At 39.6% G+C, this 14,427-nt stretch overlaps 1 protein-coding gene across 3 annotated transcripts; it reads right to left on the bottom strand.

Moving 5' to 3' along the window:
* Positions 1 to 5,016, bottom strand: LOC113023345 (interleukin-2 receptor subunit beta-like). Of its 3 annotated transcripts, none has more exons than XM_026169362.1 (8): positions 4,843 to 5,016; positions 3,077 to 3,172; positions 2,616 to 2,824; positions 2,390 to 2,501; positions 2,187 to 2,277; positions 1,493 to 1,580; positions 1,264 to 1,397; positions 1 to 1,122 (listed from the first exon to the last, which is right to left on the bottom strand). In XM_026169362.1, exons 3-8 carry the CDS (start codon positions 2,704 to 2,706, stop codon positions 910 to 912), a joined length of 729 nt encoding a protein of 242 aa, XP_026025147.1. In that variant the 5' UTR covers positions 2,707 to 2,824; positions 3,077 to 3,172; positions 4,843 to 5,016; the 3' UTR covers positions 1 to 909. The 3 variants fall into 3 exon arrangements, with proteins under 3 accessions (XP_026025147.1, XP_026025146.1, XP_026025148.1); XM_026169361.1 differs by lacking the exon at positions 4,843 to 5,016 and adding an exon at positions 3,399 to 3,568; XM_026169363.1 differs by lacking the exon at positions 3,077 to 3,172.
* Positions 5,017 to 14,427: the final 9,411 nt, after the last annotated feature.

The following is a 14,427-nucleotide window of genomic DNA, read 5'->3' as shown; positions in this document are numbered from 1 at the left end:
TTAAAAAACTTGGTAGAACTTTATAATAATATTACACTTTTAAGCATTATTGAGGTAATAAGTGTTGATGGGATTTATTATCTTTAAGGCTAACACTTGATGATTAGCAACACACATTTGTTTATCCTTTACTGCACACAATGTATTGAAGAATGGTCTGGATTCACTCTGATGCTGGCAGACAAACAGGGGGAAGATCCTTCACAGGAATGTGGATGGAGGTTGTGATAGCTACAAGACAACCCCCCTTCTTGAACTCTACAGGCCAGGCTGGAGAACGACAGGTGGTTGCCATGGTAATGGGAGTGTTGCCTGCGAAAGGGTCATCTCCATATAAGGCTGATATCCAGAGAGGTGCAGAAGAAGAAACGTGCACCAGTATCAGACCGAAGGCCACCCTCAACTGATTCCACCAATCATGTTAACATTCTGTTTCTGTGACCCACCATAAAAGTCTATACTATTTGGGTGTGCTGCTCTTTGTTCGTTTGGCTCTCCTGAGCGAGCAAAGAGATTCGGCAGCTGTTTTTTAACTTGAGCCTTCAAATGCTTAATACATTTAAGACAACGCACTTTGAGCATGTTTGTCTTCTCTCTCTCAAAAATGAACCTAACAGTGTGTACTCCATGTTTTATATATAATTACTCCTCCTCAGTATGTCATTTTTAAATACACATATATTTATACATCTGTTACTACAACACCATGTACAGCTATCACTGATAGTAACTCACTGTTAGTATGAATTAAACACTTGCTAATACCTTACTATAACATTAATAATTCTTAACATTGTGACATTATTATTAAGTGCTACCAAAAACCTAAGTTTTATATACATCCCGTACATCTGTGATTTTAAATATCTGGGTACAGGTTGCAATGTGTGCTGTGAAAGTTTATAGCAATTACACATGGTAAGTTTTTTTCTTTCTTCTTGCTGGTGACTCCCATGATGCAGTGGGGCTCCAGTCACTCCAGGCTCCCTTGCGGTGCTGAAAAATAGACCGCACACGAACGCGTGCCTCATACCTCTCGCCTTGGATCAGCAAATGTGGCTTCAGCTCTGCCTTGCACTCCTGCCCACATTGAATGCCACGTGTTTTGCGCACAGCGGGATCCTGACAGACAGAAAGCAGTGCGGGGTTGAGAATAAATCTTGCTTGGATTCACACAGCCACAGGGTTGTCATTTAAACGTGCACTTTTAAGATCACTTTACACTTAAACTTGTTCACATTGTGTCACAAAATCTAAACTTACACTCCATGACTGATCCTGCTTCTTCCACTGCACTTTACTTTTGTATGAACTGATCCTTTCATGTTCGGGGACTTGGGACAACCAGGAAACAGACGTGAAGTTGACTTTTGGCTCTGCAGGAGGATTCACCTTTACTGCAAGATCACACACACAGTTGTTTTAGGTCACCATGAATAGCTCGCACTGTAAATCACAAAGAGCCAGTATTTATACTGTAGATTACACTCACTGTGACAGAATGGCTTGAAGGAAGTGATTAAACTCTGCTTCATTTGGTTGCAGCTCGGATTAAGGGACAACTCATGGAAAGACAGAAACTGGAAAAAAAAAAGTTTAAATCAAATTTGAAGTTTGCCAAAGTCAAAGATTGGAGTCACAAATAGCCAATCAGACAACAGAGTTGGTATAAACAGAGAGCAGCTATAAAGAGAGAAGAGATGAAGCTTCTTTTAGACAGATAACGAGTACATGTATCATCACTCAGTACAAGACTAAAGCGGTGCAGTTTGAACTGTTCAACAGGCAAAAGTCTAGTAAAATAGAAATTAAAATATCAGAAGCGGAAAATGAGAAATAATAGATTCACTTAAAAGGATTTTTCTGTACTTTCAGATTTCATTGCAATTTCACTTTCATGCCATTAAAAAGAAGCTGGACAAAAGCTATAATTACCTTAAACTTCACTTCAAATACAGAACATGGAAAAGTCAAAGAGAATGATTCTGGCAAAAAACAATTTTTAAAGATCCCTGCTCACTGACCCCTCTCTCTTTCGTTAACTGTGGTATGTGCTTGATAAATTTGGCTAACCAGTTTTTAAAATTAATCCAACATCGATCACTACTTAGACTACAAACTGACATATAGGACATATGATTGTATATCTGGGGCTTGAAAACAATTTGATTTTTCCACACACTCACAGTGTATTCAATTTCAAAGATCAGGGAGCACTTCTTTAGAGCTGGTCTGGAGACATCAAAAGGCTTTAGGTGACAGGAAGCGCTGTAAGAACTGAAAAAAAAAAACAGTATTAATCTCTTTTTGGTGTACATGATAACAGGTGTGATTTATGTATTGTGAGTATTATGTGTTGAGGATTTCTCTTTGTGACCGAGGTCCTTACAGGCATCGAGATTTATAGTGAGCATGTATGGTGCATGCAGTGTCATCAGACACGTATTTGCTGTTCCACAAACATGTGATGTTTCTATTGTAGTCAGTGTAGCAAGTGAGATCTGTGAGAATTAAAACAGGAGAGATTAAATGAAAATGAGTAAATATGTTAAACAACAGATCTTAAAGTTTGTTATATGATATAAATCAAGAGGGGGGGAAAGAAGACGACTAACTCTTTGGAAGCCTGGGACACTCCGCACTTTTGCAGACCAGTAGCAGTAGCAGCAGAATAAACAGTGAAAGGGTTTTCTTGTTTCTCTCCATTCTTCAGGTAGTCAGTTTTCCTACTTGGAGACTGCTGGGATGGTTTGTTTCCAAAGTTTAGTCACTCAAAGAGTTGAAGGATTGTACTCACTTCAGTACTGAGTGCTCCTTGATTCTCCTGCACAGATTCATGTGTACATGAATAAAGTAAAAAATCATGGGGCTGATAAGATACAGATGATTCTGATTCCTCACTCTTTTTTGTGCATGCAGTCACACACAAACACATATAGAAATACATTAATACGAATACAACAAGAATAAGTTCTATAAACAGGTGATAAAACAGAAAATCCTGCCTCATTTTGTCCTCTGTGCTTCCACTTACACAGACTAAGAAAACAGTCAACGACTTCAGTCAGTGACTTACCTGCTGGTTGACCTGCGACTGATCTGCTCTCAACTGCTGATTTGATTCCACCTGATATACCGTCAAAGAGCATCATGTGACGTCTTTGCGTATCACCTGAACCACCCCGAAAACCCCCCAAAAACAAACAACAACAAAAAAAGCAAAGTCACTGTAAACGTCACTGCCAGAAGTCGAGACGAGCTCTTGAATACACAAAACTCTTCTGACGAACATGAACTCCTGAAAGTTGATCTTCCTTTCTAAATGTTTAACATTAAGGTTTTACTTTCCTCTAATCCAATTATTCAGCTGATTAATAAGGTTGTATTTAATAGTATACCTTTAAACATACAGTTTGGTGGAAACCACTTCCTCCTGGGTTTTTCCTTCAGTTTTATTTGTGTTTATTCATTCTTTTTCTTCTTTGACTTAAGTACAGACTCATTTCCTCCAGGATGTAGCATTGGAGCGTGCGCAGCAAAAACACACAAAAACACAGCGTGTTATCTATATTAATGCATTAGCAGTAGCTGCATTTGCATGTGAACCACACTGACATTTAAACTGTATTAAAAACAGGATGAAAAATTAAATGTTTGTTCAGATTTAGTGTTTTGCATCCATGTGCAAGCTAACCTAGAAAAGTTCACGCAAGCTTTTCTTTTTATCGTGATCAGTACAAACATGTTAAGTTTAAATGGACCATGCTGAAGTTTTAGGTTCTCTATGTGTTTAGATTCTCATTCGCATTATATAATCACATGTGGTATTCGGACTTTATCTCAAACATATGGCCAGAGTCTGGAAATGATCTTTGGCTAAAATTTATTTCACAATTTAAAGCAGTTGATTTTAACAATAACTTGTTCTACCAGATCTATAAATGCCGAACTGCAGTAACAATACAGTTTTTTTTAATTGGTATAGTACTATTTCCACTACTAAAGTGTGCATTTTCAAATCTCTCAGTACAAAACTCACATTTGATCACATTTGTAACACCACTAGTCATCCTTTCAAATCTGATGTCATGAGTGCAGTTTAAAGACTTTTTTTGTCTCAGTCTCGGTCTTGGTCTCGTCTCAACTTGGTCTTGGTCTTGTCTTGGTCTCGGATTAGGCGGTCTTGACTACAAGTCTACTGCATGTCTTTCAATTTGTTTAATACTGTCTATGTGTAAAATCAACATGATAAACTTGCTTGTTAGCATGCTGACACATTTCAAACTGCAACCCCCAAAAAAGCTGTTGTGTGCATGGACGCCTTTTGTTTATTTGACAAAACTATCCACATGTCCTTTTAGAAACCCTTTAACTCTGGCGTCCTTTTAAAGTGCACCTTTCCGAGTTAGCATTTTTATTAAAAAGACAGCATTAGGTATCTTACTGGGACTAGTTTTTATATCTAAATATATTTCTGTCTACTTGGACCTTTTAGGTGATCTTTAGTGCAGAATATATTACAATTACAATATAACTGTGAAAAGTCTTGTTCACAATGATATTGTGGAAAATACAGTGAGAACTCTTGCATAAACACAATAGGTGAGCTTTAACTTGTTATGATTTTATGAATTAAATACAGAAAAAAGAAAGCCTTTTCCATTCATCACATGCACGTAACCAGCCACTTCTAATCTCGCTTCAGAGTAGACTTTATCACTTTCTCCATCACACTGCAACACCATCTTTCTTCACCGCAGGTTCATTCATTCATAGCAACTAAAAAATGTGTTTGATCTCTCTTAGAAAAGACCAAGTAAACCAAGTAAAAATTGAACTTACCGTTCCAGAGTTGTTCAGCGTGCTGTCATTTCCATGTCTGTAGGGTTATTCAGGCCGTGTACCCTAAACATTTCTTTGACTAAAGTTTTGCCGTCTTGCCTCTAGTGACGTATTGGAAAATTTTCTGAGAAAAGAAGAGGCTGCGGTGCTGTGGTTTCCCTTGGGGTTGTAACTCCTTGACATTCAATCAGCGTGTCAAGAAATGTGAAACATGGTGAAAACCCCTTTTTCTATGTTCGCATAAACACTTTCTGTTCCCTTTGCACTGAGTTTCTATTATTTGTTACAAATACTATGACTTGGTAAGAAGTAAAAGTAATATGCTAGTGCAGAAACTATAATTTCATGCCTCTGTTTTGTTTGCTTTGCTAACTGAAATTCAGAGTCAACTCTTTTTAGGGCCAGGTTAAATGATTAGTTGGGAAATGTGCTTTCTTACTGAGAGTTTGATGGAAAGTTCGATATCTCATATGTTTACATAAGAAATATGAAGGTTAGCTTAGCAAGTGAGAAAGGCTGAGAATGGGGGAAACAGCTGGCTTACTAAATAAGCTTATTGGTTAATTGTGAAAACCTCTGTTTGTCATCCTACCTGGTTTTTCTGTGGGTAAAAAGCAGTGTTGGTGTTACTGTAATGCATTTACCCGTTACTGAGTAATACAACACATCACTGTCCTAAATTTAGTTTTGTTCTCGTGTGCATGCACTCACACGGCAATCATCCCTCTGCAGTTTCCTGGAGGCACGATATAAGTGGCAGAACAGTCTATACTACAAAAAAGTGACTGTGCCCAGTTAATACACAACTATCCACTGCTGGTGAAATGCTATCAGTTTGGGAAAGGACTTGAAATTAGAGGTGCTGAAGTGTGCACGTGTGCTAGAGTGTCTTACTTTTTTTTAATATGCCACCGTTGCAAGTATCACATCCAGCTGCACACAGCAGATGAAAATAGACAGCCTAAATCTGACCGAACTGGGCCTCACAGGTGAGAAAGTGTTAAAGACAATATTTTAACGCAGACACCAAAACAAATATTAATCACATGCTGTGACACGTCAGGCACACACAAGCAGATCACCAAAAAGTAGGCCAGTCTCACGATTAGGGGGGCTTTTAAGCCACAGCACACAGGATATACAAGAAGCCAACTTGTGCATAACTTACTAGAACCTGGCCAGACATGTATAAAAGGTTTAGGCAATACATTTTGTTCATGAGGGGTTGAATATCCTGAAACCCTTAACCCCTCCAAAAATGATTTTCAACATGAGCTATACCTCTCATGTACTCATTTTCAATTCTGTCCATCCTGGTCACTCTTAGTAAAACATCTTGGTATTTTCAACTCTGCCACCTCCACGTCAGCCTCCTGCCTTTTTGTCAGTGCCACCGTCTCCAAACCATACATCATAGCAGGTTTCACCACCACACTGGAAATCTTTCCATTCACTCTTGTCACACATCAACCTTGACCCTCATCTCCACCCGCTGCACTCTCTTCTTCACCTCTGTTGTCTACTATACGAGGCTTTGGATGGTTGACCCCACCTTCACCACCTGTGCTAGTTGCATGTTTACCGTTCCACCTGTATCCCTCTCATTCTCACTCATGTATTCTATCTTCTACTGACTTTCATTCCTCTATTCTCCAGTGCAAACCTCCACATGTCCAGGCTCTCTGCTACCTTCTCGCCACTGCAAAATATCATCTGTAAGCATCGTTAGTCCACGTAGACCCTTGCCTGACTTCACCTGTCACCATCAAAAACAGGAAAGGACTCAAAGTCAAACCCTGATGTAATCCCATACCCACCTTGAACTTATCTGTCACTTCTACCACACACCTAACCCACTGTCTCGCTGGCGTCCTGCACATATTCAACTCTGTATATTTTATATATTTTATTATTATTATTATTTTTTTTTTTTTTTTTTTTTTTTTACTATTTAATTTGTAAAAATGTGTATACACACACACACACACACACACACACACACACACACACACACACACACACACACACACACACACACACACACACACGTAGGAAAATATTTAGTATACACATCCAGAAATGCATACACTATTATATATTGTACATATATTTATTAGTTTCAGGTTGGCCATTCTTGTATTTTGCTCGTTTGTGTTGTTGTGTTTGCACATCTCTGTTGCTTGTGGGGCTCGCACACAAGAATTTCACTCGCATGTGCTGTGCCAGTGTGCCTGCACATGTGATGTGACAATAAAAGTGATTTGATTTGATGTCTTGCGCCACACTCACATGCACTTCTGATTTCCTAACACACTACCTCAGGCGCCCTATCATATGTTTTCTCTGGATCCATGAAGACACTGCAACCCCTTTTTGATGTTCCAGCAACACTTTTTAAAAAAAAAAAAATTTGGGGCCTTTTTCTGGCTTTATTAGATGGAGACAGTGAAGACTGACAGGAACGCAAAAAGAGACAGAGGGGGAGACGTGCAGCACATGGTCGCCTGCTCATCCAACTATGCTAAACCAGTGCCCACCCAGCAACACTCTTAAAGCAAACATTACACCTGAAGTGCTCTGAGTGCTGCATCTAAACGTTTAACCATTCACTTTGTCTGCTACTGTGGTACAGCAGTGTGTGTGTGTGTGTGTGTGTGTGTGTGTGTGTGTGTGTGTGTGTGTGTGTGTGTGTGTGTGTGTGTGTGTGTGTGTGTGGTTCATTGACTATAGCTAAAATGTGGGCTAAGTACGGCCTGTCTGCCTGACCTCTTTTCATGTTTGTGTTGTTCAGTCATCCAAGCCCAGCCTGCTGGTTTGCACAGAGCAAACTCCATAAAACTATGTACAAGGAACTAGCAAACCATTATCTTGCCCCCCCCCATTGCATACCCGTGTCACCCTGACGTCACTGTCAGAGTCAAACTGTAATTGTGTTTTATAAGATACTAATTATTGTCCATGTTTGTTCATTAATTATCCCATCACTAGTAAAGAGAGGAGTATCAGGGGTCAATAACATAAAATATCATGAGCCATGATATCCTCCCCAATAATAACTTATTGTGACACGTTTGTGTGTCTATCCACCTCCACTGCCATCAGTTTGAAGTCTGAAGTGTACAACTGCCAGAAAAACAAATCTGCACAGACAACAGGAAGACATTTGGAGAATTTCAAACTGGTAATTGATACCCGCCTCCAGGTGCAATCCTCGAACCAGTTTTTGATCAGTCATTCTTAAACACTCTTAAACAAGTTGACTGGTTCAATCATTCTGTTTATCTTAAAAACAGGCACAATAAGATCATCAATGTTGTCTATACAGGATGAGAGCTCTTTTAACTACAAACTTCAGCACAGCATGGTTGAGTCCGTGTTCTCACCACAGTTCACGGGCCAGACGTTTGGTGAACATCTGCTCGGTTTATGCTAAAACATTTAAGTACGCTTGGCTTCACACTGACAAAGAGACAGAGCTTTGGCAGAAAACTGAACTAACTAACTAACCAGAGCTCATATGACCCAAAATTGCACTTCTTTATCTCATATTCATTGGGGTTAAATGTGTATTTAAACATCTTTACACCAAAAGAAAGGGCACTTTCACTGGTTTAGCCCACTAGATCAAAGTGAACTGTGCATGGCCCGAAATTGAGTTTGACATCGCTGAAGGAGGTTATACCATGGCTGGGAACTACAGCTGCACCTGATACTACATAAATAAAACTAGCAAAGTATTGTGGGAGTTAGTGTCTCATTAAACATGGAAGGCATTGTTAACAACTACTGCTGTGCTGCTGAATGTTTGCTAAGTAATCAAAACAAACTTAATACAACTCGTCCCCAAAAATGCTGTCACAGGCTGGGTCTCCGACCCAGCACTCTGAGTTTTCTTTGTATTTTTTGATATGTTATTAGTTTGTTATTTCCTATTTTGCCTTTAGTTTAGGCAGTTATTGGTTATTGTTCCTGGGTTTTCTATGTTTTGGGGTTTGGTATTTATTCATCACGTGTTGGGTCTGTTGTGTTGTCATGTTTAGTTGTTAGTATTTCCTGTTTTATTTTGACAATGTCATGTGTTCTTTGTTCATTGTATTTAGCTTTCTCTCCTGGTCCTGTCATTAGGTTTATGTCTGTCAGCTGTTTTCCCCCATGTGTCGCCACTTCCCCTGATCACCTCATGTCTGTATTTAAGCCTTTTGTTTTCTCCATGCCATTGTCGGTTCGTCTGTTTACATCACCGCAGTCATGGTTATAGTTTTCGTCTGTTTAATCTCACCTCAGTCATAGTTATAGTTTTTTTTGGTCTTAGTACCTTTAGTGTTTTGTTTCTTAGTGTCTTGCCAGTTTAGTGTTTTTTGTTTCTTAGTGTTTTTGCCAGCTTGTTTTGGTCTCTTGGTTTATTTCCTGCCGGCATCACAATAAAGCTTCACCTTCTGTTAAAACCTTACTACTCCTCATCGTCATCTGCTTTTGGGTCCTCTTTCCACACACACACCGGCGCACCCCGCCGTGACAAATGCAATTTTACTCAGTACTGCTGTTCCCAGACACGGAAAGCGTGAATGAACAGACGTGTCCAACTGATTGAAAAGTGACAGGATATGATGTATGTATGCTGATGAAGTTAGAAAGGGTTTAGAACTTGTGATTGATCATTTTTAGTGATTAAATCAACTGAAGGCGTTTTTAGGAAAACCTGATTATAATAAATTACAATAAAAGTAATTTAAACATTAAGTAATAAATGCACAAACAAGCTTTTCAATATAACTCTGAGGCAGGATCTTTCTATTTTTACAATACAAATGTAAGAATAACAGTTTGGGGATGTACAAAGGAAGAAAATGAAACATTATTTAGTGTCAGATCCATGATGCATACACATATTAATGAAGGAACTGTTAATGTCAGTAAACCATATTGTGACTGTGGCGTGGGTGTGGTCCTTGGCCAGCTGCAGAGGAGGGGTGACGCAGTGAGCTCCCGGGGCGGCGCAGGGGCCGAACGGAAGCGTCACGAATTGGTACAACCCATACGGAGTGGAGAAGGAGTGCCTGGCAATCCGGTGGGCGGTCGACTCCCTTCGCTACTACCTCCTGGGCCGCCCGTTCACCCTCTGCTCGGACCACGCCCCACTGCAGTGGCTCCACCGCATGAAGGATGCCAACGCCCGGATCACTCGGTGGTATCTGGCCATGCAGCCCTTTAAGTTCAAGGTGATCCATAGGCCGGGCGCGCAGATGGTCGTGGCCGATTTCCTCTCTCGCTCGCGGGGGGGGGGAGTAGGTTCGGCCGGATGGGCCCCGGCCTCAGTCGGGCGGTGGGGATGTGTGGCGTGGGTGTGGTCCTTGGCCAGCTGCAGAGGAGGGGACAGGTGTGCTGGGATCTGACAGTGATTGTGTCTCTTTATATGTTGGCAGTGACAGACGGAGAGGAGACGGACGTGACAGCAGAGAAAGAGAGCGCGGGAGTATATGTGTCCACGTACAACCCCGAGTTTAATAAAAAGTTCTGCATTGTCAAAGTCGCTCCGGCTGGTATTTCTTGGGTCCACCGTTACAGTGACATTCAGGCATTAATCTGACAGACTTTTTAGATCTTTCTGAGTTTTATTAATTACATTCATTTTGATGACATTTCAGTATGTTGGTAACAGATCTGTGTCATGGTTCTCGGTCATTTGACCCAGTGTTTTGAGTTTCTTGTGTTTTGGTGTCTATTATGTATCATGGTGTAGTTTAGGTTCATTTAGTAGTCTTGAGTTTATTCTATGTTTCAAATTCTTGTATTCGCTGTTTTGTTCCTTGGCCATTAGGTTCCCCTTGTGTCTCTGTCATGTGTCGCTCTCTGTGTTTTCATGTTTATGTGCAGGTGTGTCTTGTTTCCCTTTTCTGCGTCCTCGCTCCCTCTCTTCTCCTCTCTCTCGTGTCCTCTCACTCCCTCTCTCGTCTACCTTTCCTCCACTCCTGTGTCAAGCTCGTGTCTCGGTCCACGTCTCACAGTTTCCTGTTTTATTTGGACAGTCTTGCATTCCATGCTCAGTGTTTCTTGTTGTGTCTAATTTGTCTCAGCTGTGTTTCCCGTTCCTTCATCATTCCTTGTGTATTCTAACCCTCTGTTTCCCTTTGTCTGTTGTTGTAATCTCCCTCATTCCCTGCTGTTTGGTTTCTCTGTTTGGTTCTCCATTCCTCCCTGTATCACACAGCTATTCATGACAATCTGTCACTGCAAGTTAAAAAAAAACATCACTCTGTGTGTTGTGGCTGAAAGTTGTGGCTGAAAGTCACTCACTATGAAAACCAGTCGGGCTGCCTGTAACAACCAGTACAAGGAGCATATTTGGATGTGTCTTGTATCACAATTCTCCATGTCCACACCTTTTGATCACAAAGTTGGCATAGCTCCACTTTGGTAGATACCAACAGGTTTTTAACACCAAAGGGTTTTTTATACTGGCACAGTTATTAATCTGGGCGTATTTAGTTAAAGAAAATACTGATATTTAATTCTATTTATTTATTTATTGTTAGTTAATAGTTTTTTGTTATTGTTAAAAGACTTTTGTGTCTTTGTGTACAGTGAAATTCAGCAACTATTGACCAGTAGATGGCAGTAGCAGCAAAGATAAGTGAGCGACTGGCACAGTAACTTTCTATTAAATGCCACTGCAAAGGCTCACCCTATCCTGCACAGAGACATACAGAGTTCTAGATTTTTTGTTTTATTAATTTCCTATATTCCCTATATTTGTGTCGAAAACTAAAGTTCTTATTGCTTGTTTGTTTTAATCCAAACAAAATATATTTAAAAAACAAGCATTTAATCACTTTCATTTTCATGTTAAAGTAGTTAACATGACATCATCTAAAACAACTTAATGTAGTCAGTAAATGCCTTCACTTGTATGGCCTTGAAACAGCTGCTACAAAAGTATAAATGAAATCAAAATCATATGTCATATGGACTTTTTATTTTACAGCTATAAACACAAGGTGATGTGGTTTTAGCTGAATATGGCAGAGAATGGAAACAAGAGCAGGAATCCAGTGATATCAGTTGCCTTTAGAAGTCACCTAACTAGATAATCGAGTTCACCAGTGTGAAATTTTATTCTTATTATAAATACACCTGAAAGCTTCAGTAGGTTGTTACAGAACATTGAGGAGAAGCAGCCCAGAAACGTTCACAGCAGCACACATCGTTGTGTGCCTCAACTTTCGGTTTTTTACCCAGGCTAACCTGCCATTTTTTGGGGAGATTAGAGATCTGATCTAGGTTGTCGTATTAAGATTTGGGACACATCGTCAGCAGTGTTGGTCAAGTTACTTGAAAAAAGTAATCAGTAACTAATTACCGATTACTTCCCCCAAAACGTAATCCTGTTACTTTACTGATTACTTATTTCCAAAAGTACTTAATTACTTAGTTACTTTTTAAAAATACGATTTACAACCTGAATAGGTGATAAAGCGATAGATCTTTCAGCCCAATTCTACTTTTTCTGCATAATCCATCATACAAAATGTAATCAAATGGAAAGGTCCCTTTTTAAAACTTGTTTTATTAGTTTTAATCTTTTAACTTTATGCATCAAGCAAAAATTTAATTATATGCAACATTCTCTGACTGGAAGAAATTTGTTTAATATTTAAACCCATTTTCTGCACATTCCAGCACATAAAATATTTTTTTTTGTGTTTACACTCAGTCTTTCAAATAGATGCAAGTAAAACACAGCAGAAAATAAATAACATCAAAGACTCAGCGGTCCTGTTGCTCTATTTTCACCTGTAAAGCAGGAGTAGCGTAGGCGGAGGTTTGCCCTGGTGCAGGTGTGCCGCAGCGGTCAGTGGAAGAATCCACGAGTTTCTCAGCGCACTTGGTGCTTGCTTGGAAGTTTAGAATAGAATAGAATAGAATAGAATAGAATAGAATAGAATAGAATTCAACTTTATTGTCATTGCACATGCACAGGTACAGGGCAACGAAATGCAGTTTGCATCCATCCAGAAGTGCTTTAGTGATATAGATATATTACAATATATATTAGCAATAATATAGATATGTGAGTATATTACAGAAATGGGTCTATTATGGTATGTTATAATGTACACGGTATGAAGTATGTTGTGAATATTCTATAACTATAGGTATGTACAGGCTGTAGTGAGTACAAGCTCTGTACAGGATATGAACAGGATATAAATATGAAAAACTATACAGAATATGAAATAAATAACTTTACAGAAATCTGAGATATACAGCTATACAGAAATGGGAACTATGCAAGTTGTAAACAGTTGTAGGGTTAAAAATTATCGTATGTACAGAATGATTATTTACAGAGCTATACAGTAGTGCAGTTAAGATAAGTGAGATATGTGGATAATTTCTACAGAGGCTATATAAAGTGCTAGTGGTTGTGAGTGGTGGTTCAGTCCATGTTATTAGGGGTTTTTTTCACTGTAAAGAGAAGTTTTCTTCCCACGCACAATGTACACTAATGTTTTTGTCACTTTTTATGGAATTAAACTCAAAGTAAGGTCAGTACTTCCACGCTTTAAACGCTGCACGCTCATACTCTCTCCTGCACTCGATATATGATCCATTGTTGATCTGCACACAGCTGTTGTCACGAACGTCGCACTTGCTTACGTCACTGTCATGAGACATTCTGGCAAAAAAATCACGGTTTTAGTAATGCAGTAACGCAGCGTTCCTACGGGAAAGTAACAGTAATCTAATTACCGTTTTTGCAATAGTAATCCCTTACTTTACTCGTTACCTGAAAAAAGTAATCAGATTACAGTAACCCATCTCTGATCGTCAGTAGTGGACCTTGGATTCATCAGGTGTTTCGGCCATTATCATTAGACACCTTCATCCAAGGAGGCCCTGCCAGGGTTGATCAGGCCCCGGAGTGTGTCACTGGTTTATGTTAAACTGTTATTTCTCTCATTCTTTCTTCTCTTTAGTCTTCTACAGTTTATTTTCTCCTATCTATTCATTGTAACTGAGAAATACTACTCACCTCTTTAGCATTTATGGAGCCTCACTTCATCAAAGGGACAGAAAAGATGATGGAGAGAAGTAAGACAAAAGGGACAAGATAGGAGAGAGCAGAGAGGAGAGACTGAAGGGGGGAGCCCGATCAGGCTTCCCACACCTCCCCGCCTCTGATCCAAGTCCACTTGCATCTGCCAGTCCCTGGCAACCTTAATATCCCAAGCTTTGAACATCTCAAGGAGCACCTTTCAAGTTCTTATGGACGAACGTGCTCCAGTCCAGAATTTTGTGCGTGATATTGGACTCAGGTGGTAAACTGCTTTCAGACCCTGAATTAATTATCCTCTGTTGTTATAGATTGTTTCAGTTATTCTTTGGTAAGCTGGTGTATTGGTTACGTAATCATATTGTTTATCAGAGGGGAAGTGTGAGTTTTAGAATACTGGAGCCTAAAGGTAGGTTGCATAATATTCAACTGTAATATTAGCTTGTATCTAGCTGTTGTTGGTTAGCCAGTGTTGTGCCAAAAAGTAATGTCTGCCATAAAGATACTTGGAAAAAACAGGTAATTTCTAA

This window comes from Astatotilapia calliptera, chromosome 6 (assembly GCF_900246225.1).
Source record: "Astatotilapia calliptera chromosome 6, fAstCal1.2, whole genome shotgun sequence".
NCBI classification, from domain to species: Eukaryota; Metazoa; Chordata; class Actinopteri; order Cichliformes; family Cichlidae; genus Astatotilapia; species Astatotilapia calliptera.
Note: the sequence above shows the minus strand (reverse complement) of the source record. Positions and strands in the feature narration are given on the sequence as shown.

Coding starts and splice junctions, on each gene's coding strand:
- LOC113023345 (XM_026169362.1), bottom strand. CDS start 2,706: ATGGAGAGAAACAAGAAAACCCTTTCACTGTTTATTCTGCTGCTACTG. Junction 2,278..2,389: donor CACTATAAATCTCGATGCCT/GTAAGGACCTCG, acceptor TTTTTTTTTCAG/TTCTTACAGCGCTTCCTGTC. Junction 1,398..1,492: donor CTTCAAGCCATTCTGTCACA/GTGAGTGTAATC, acceptor GTGATCTTGCAG/TAAAGGTGAATCCTCCTGCA.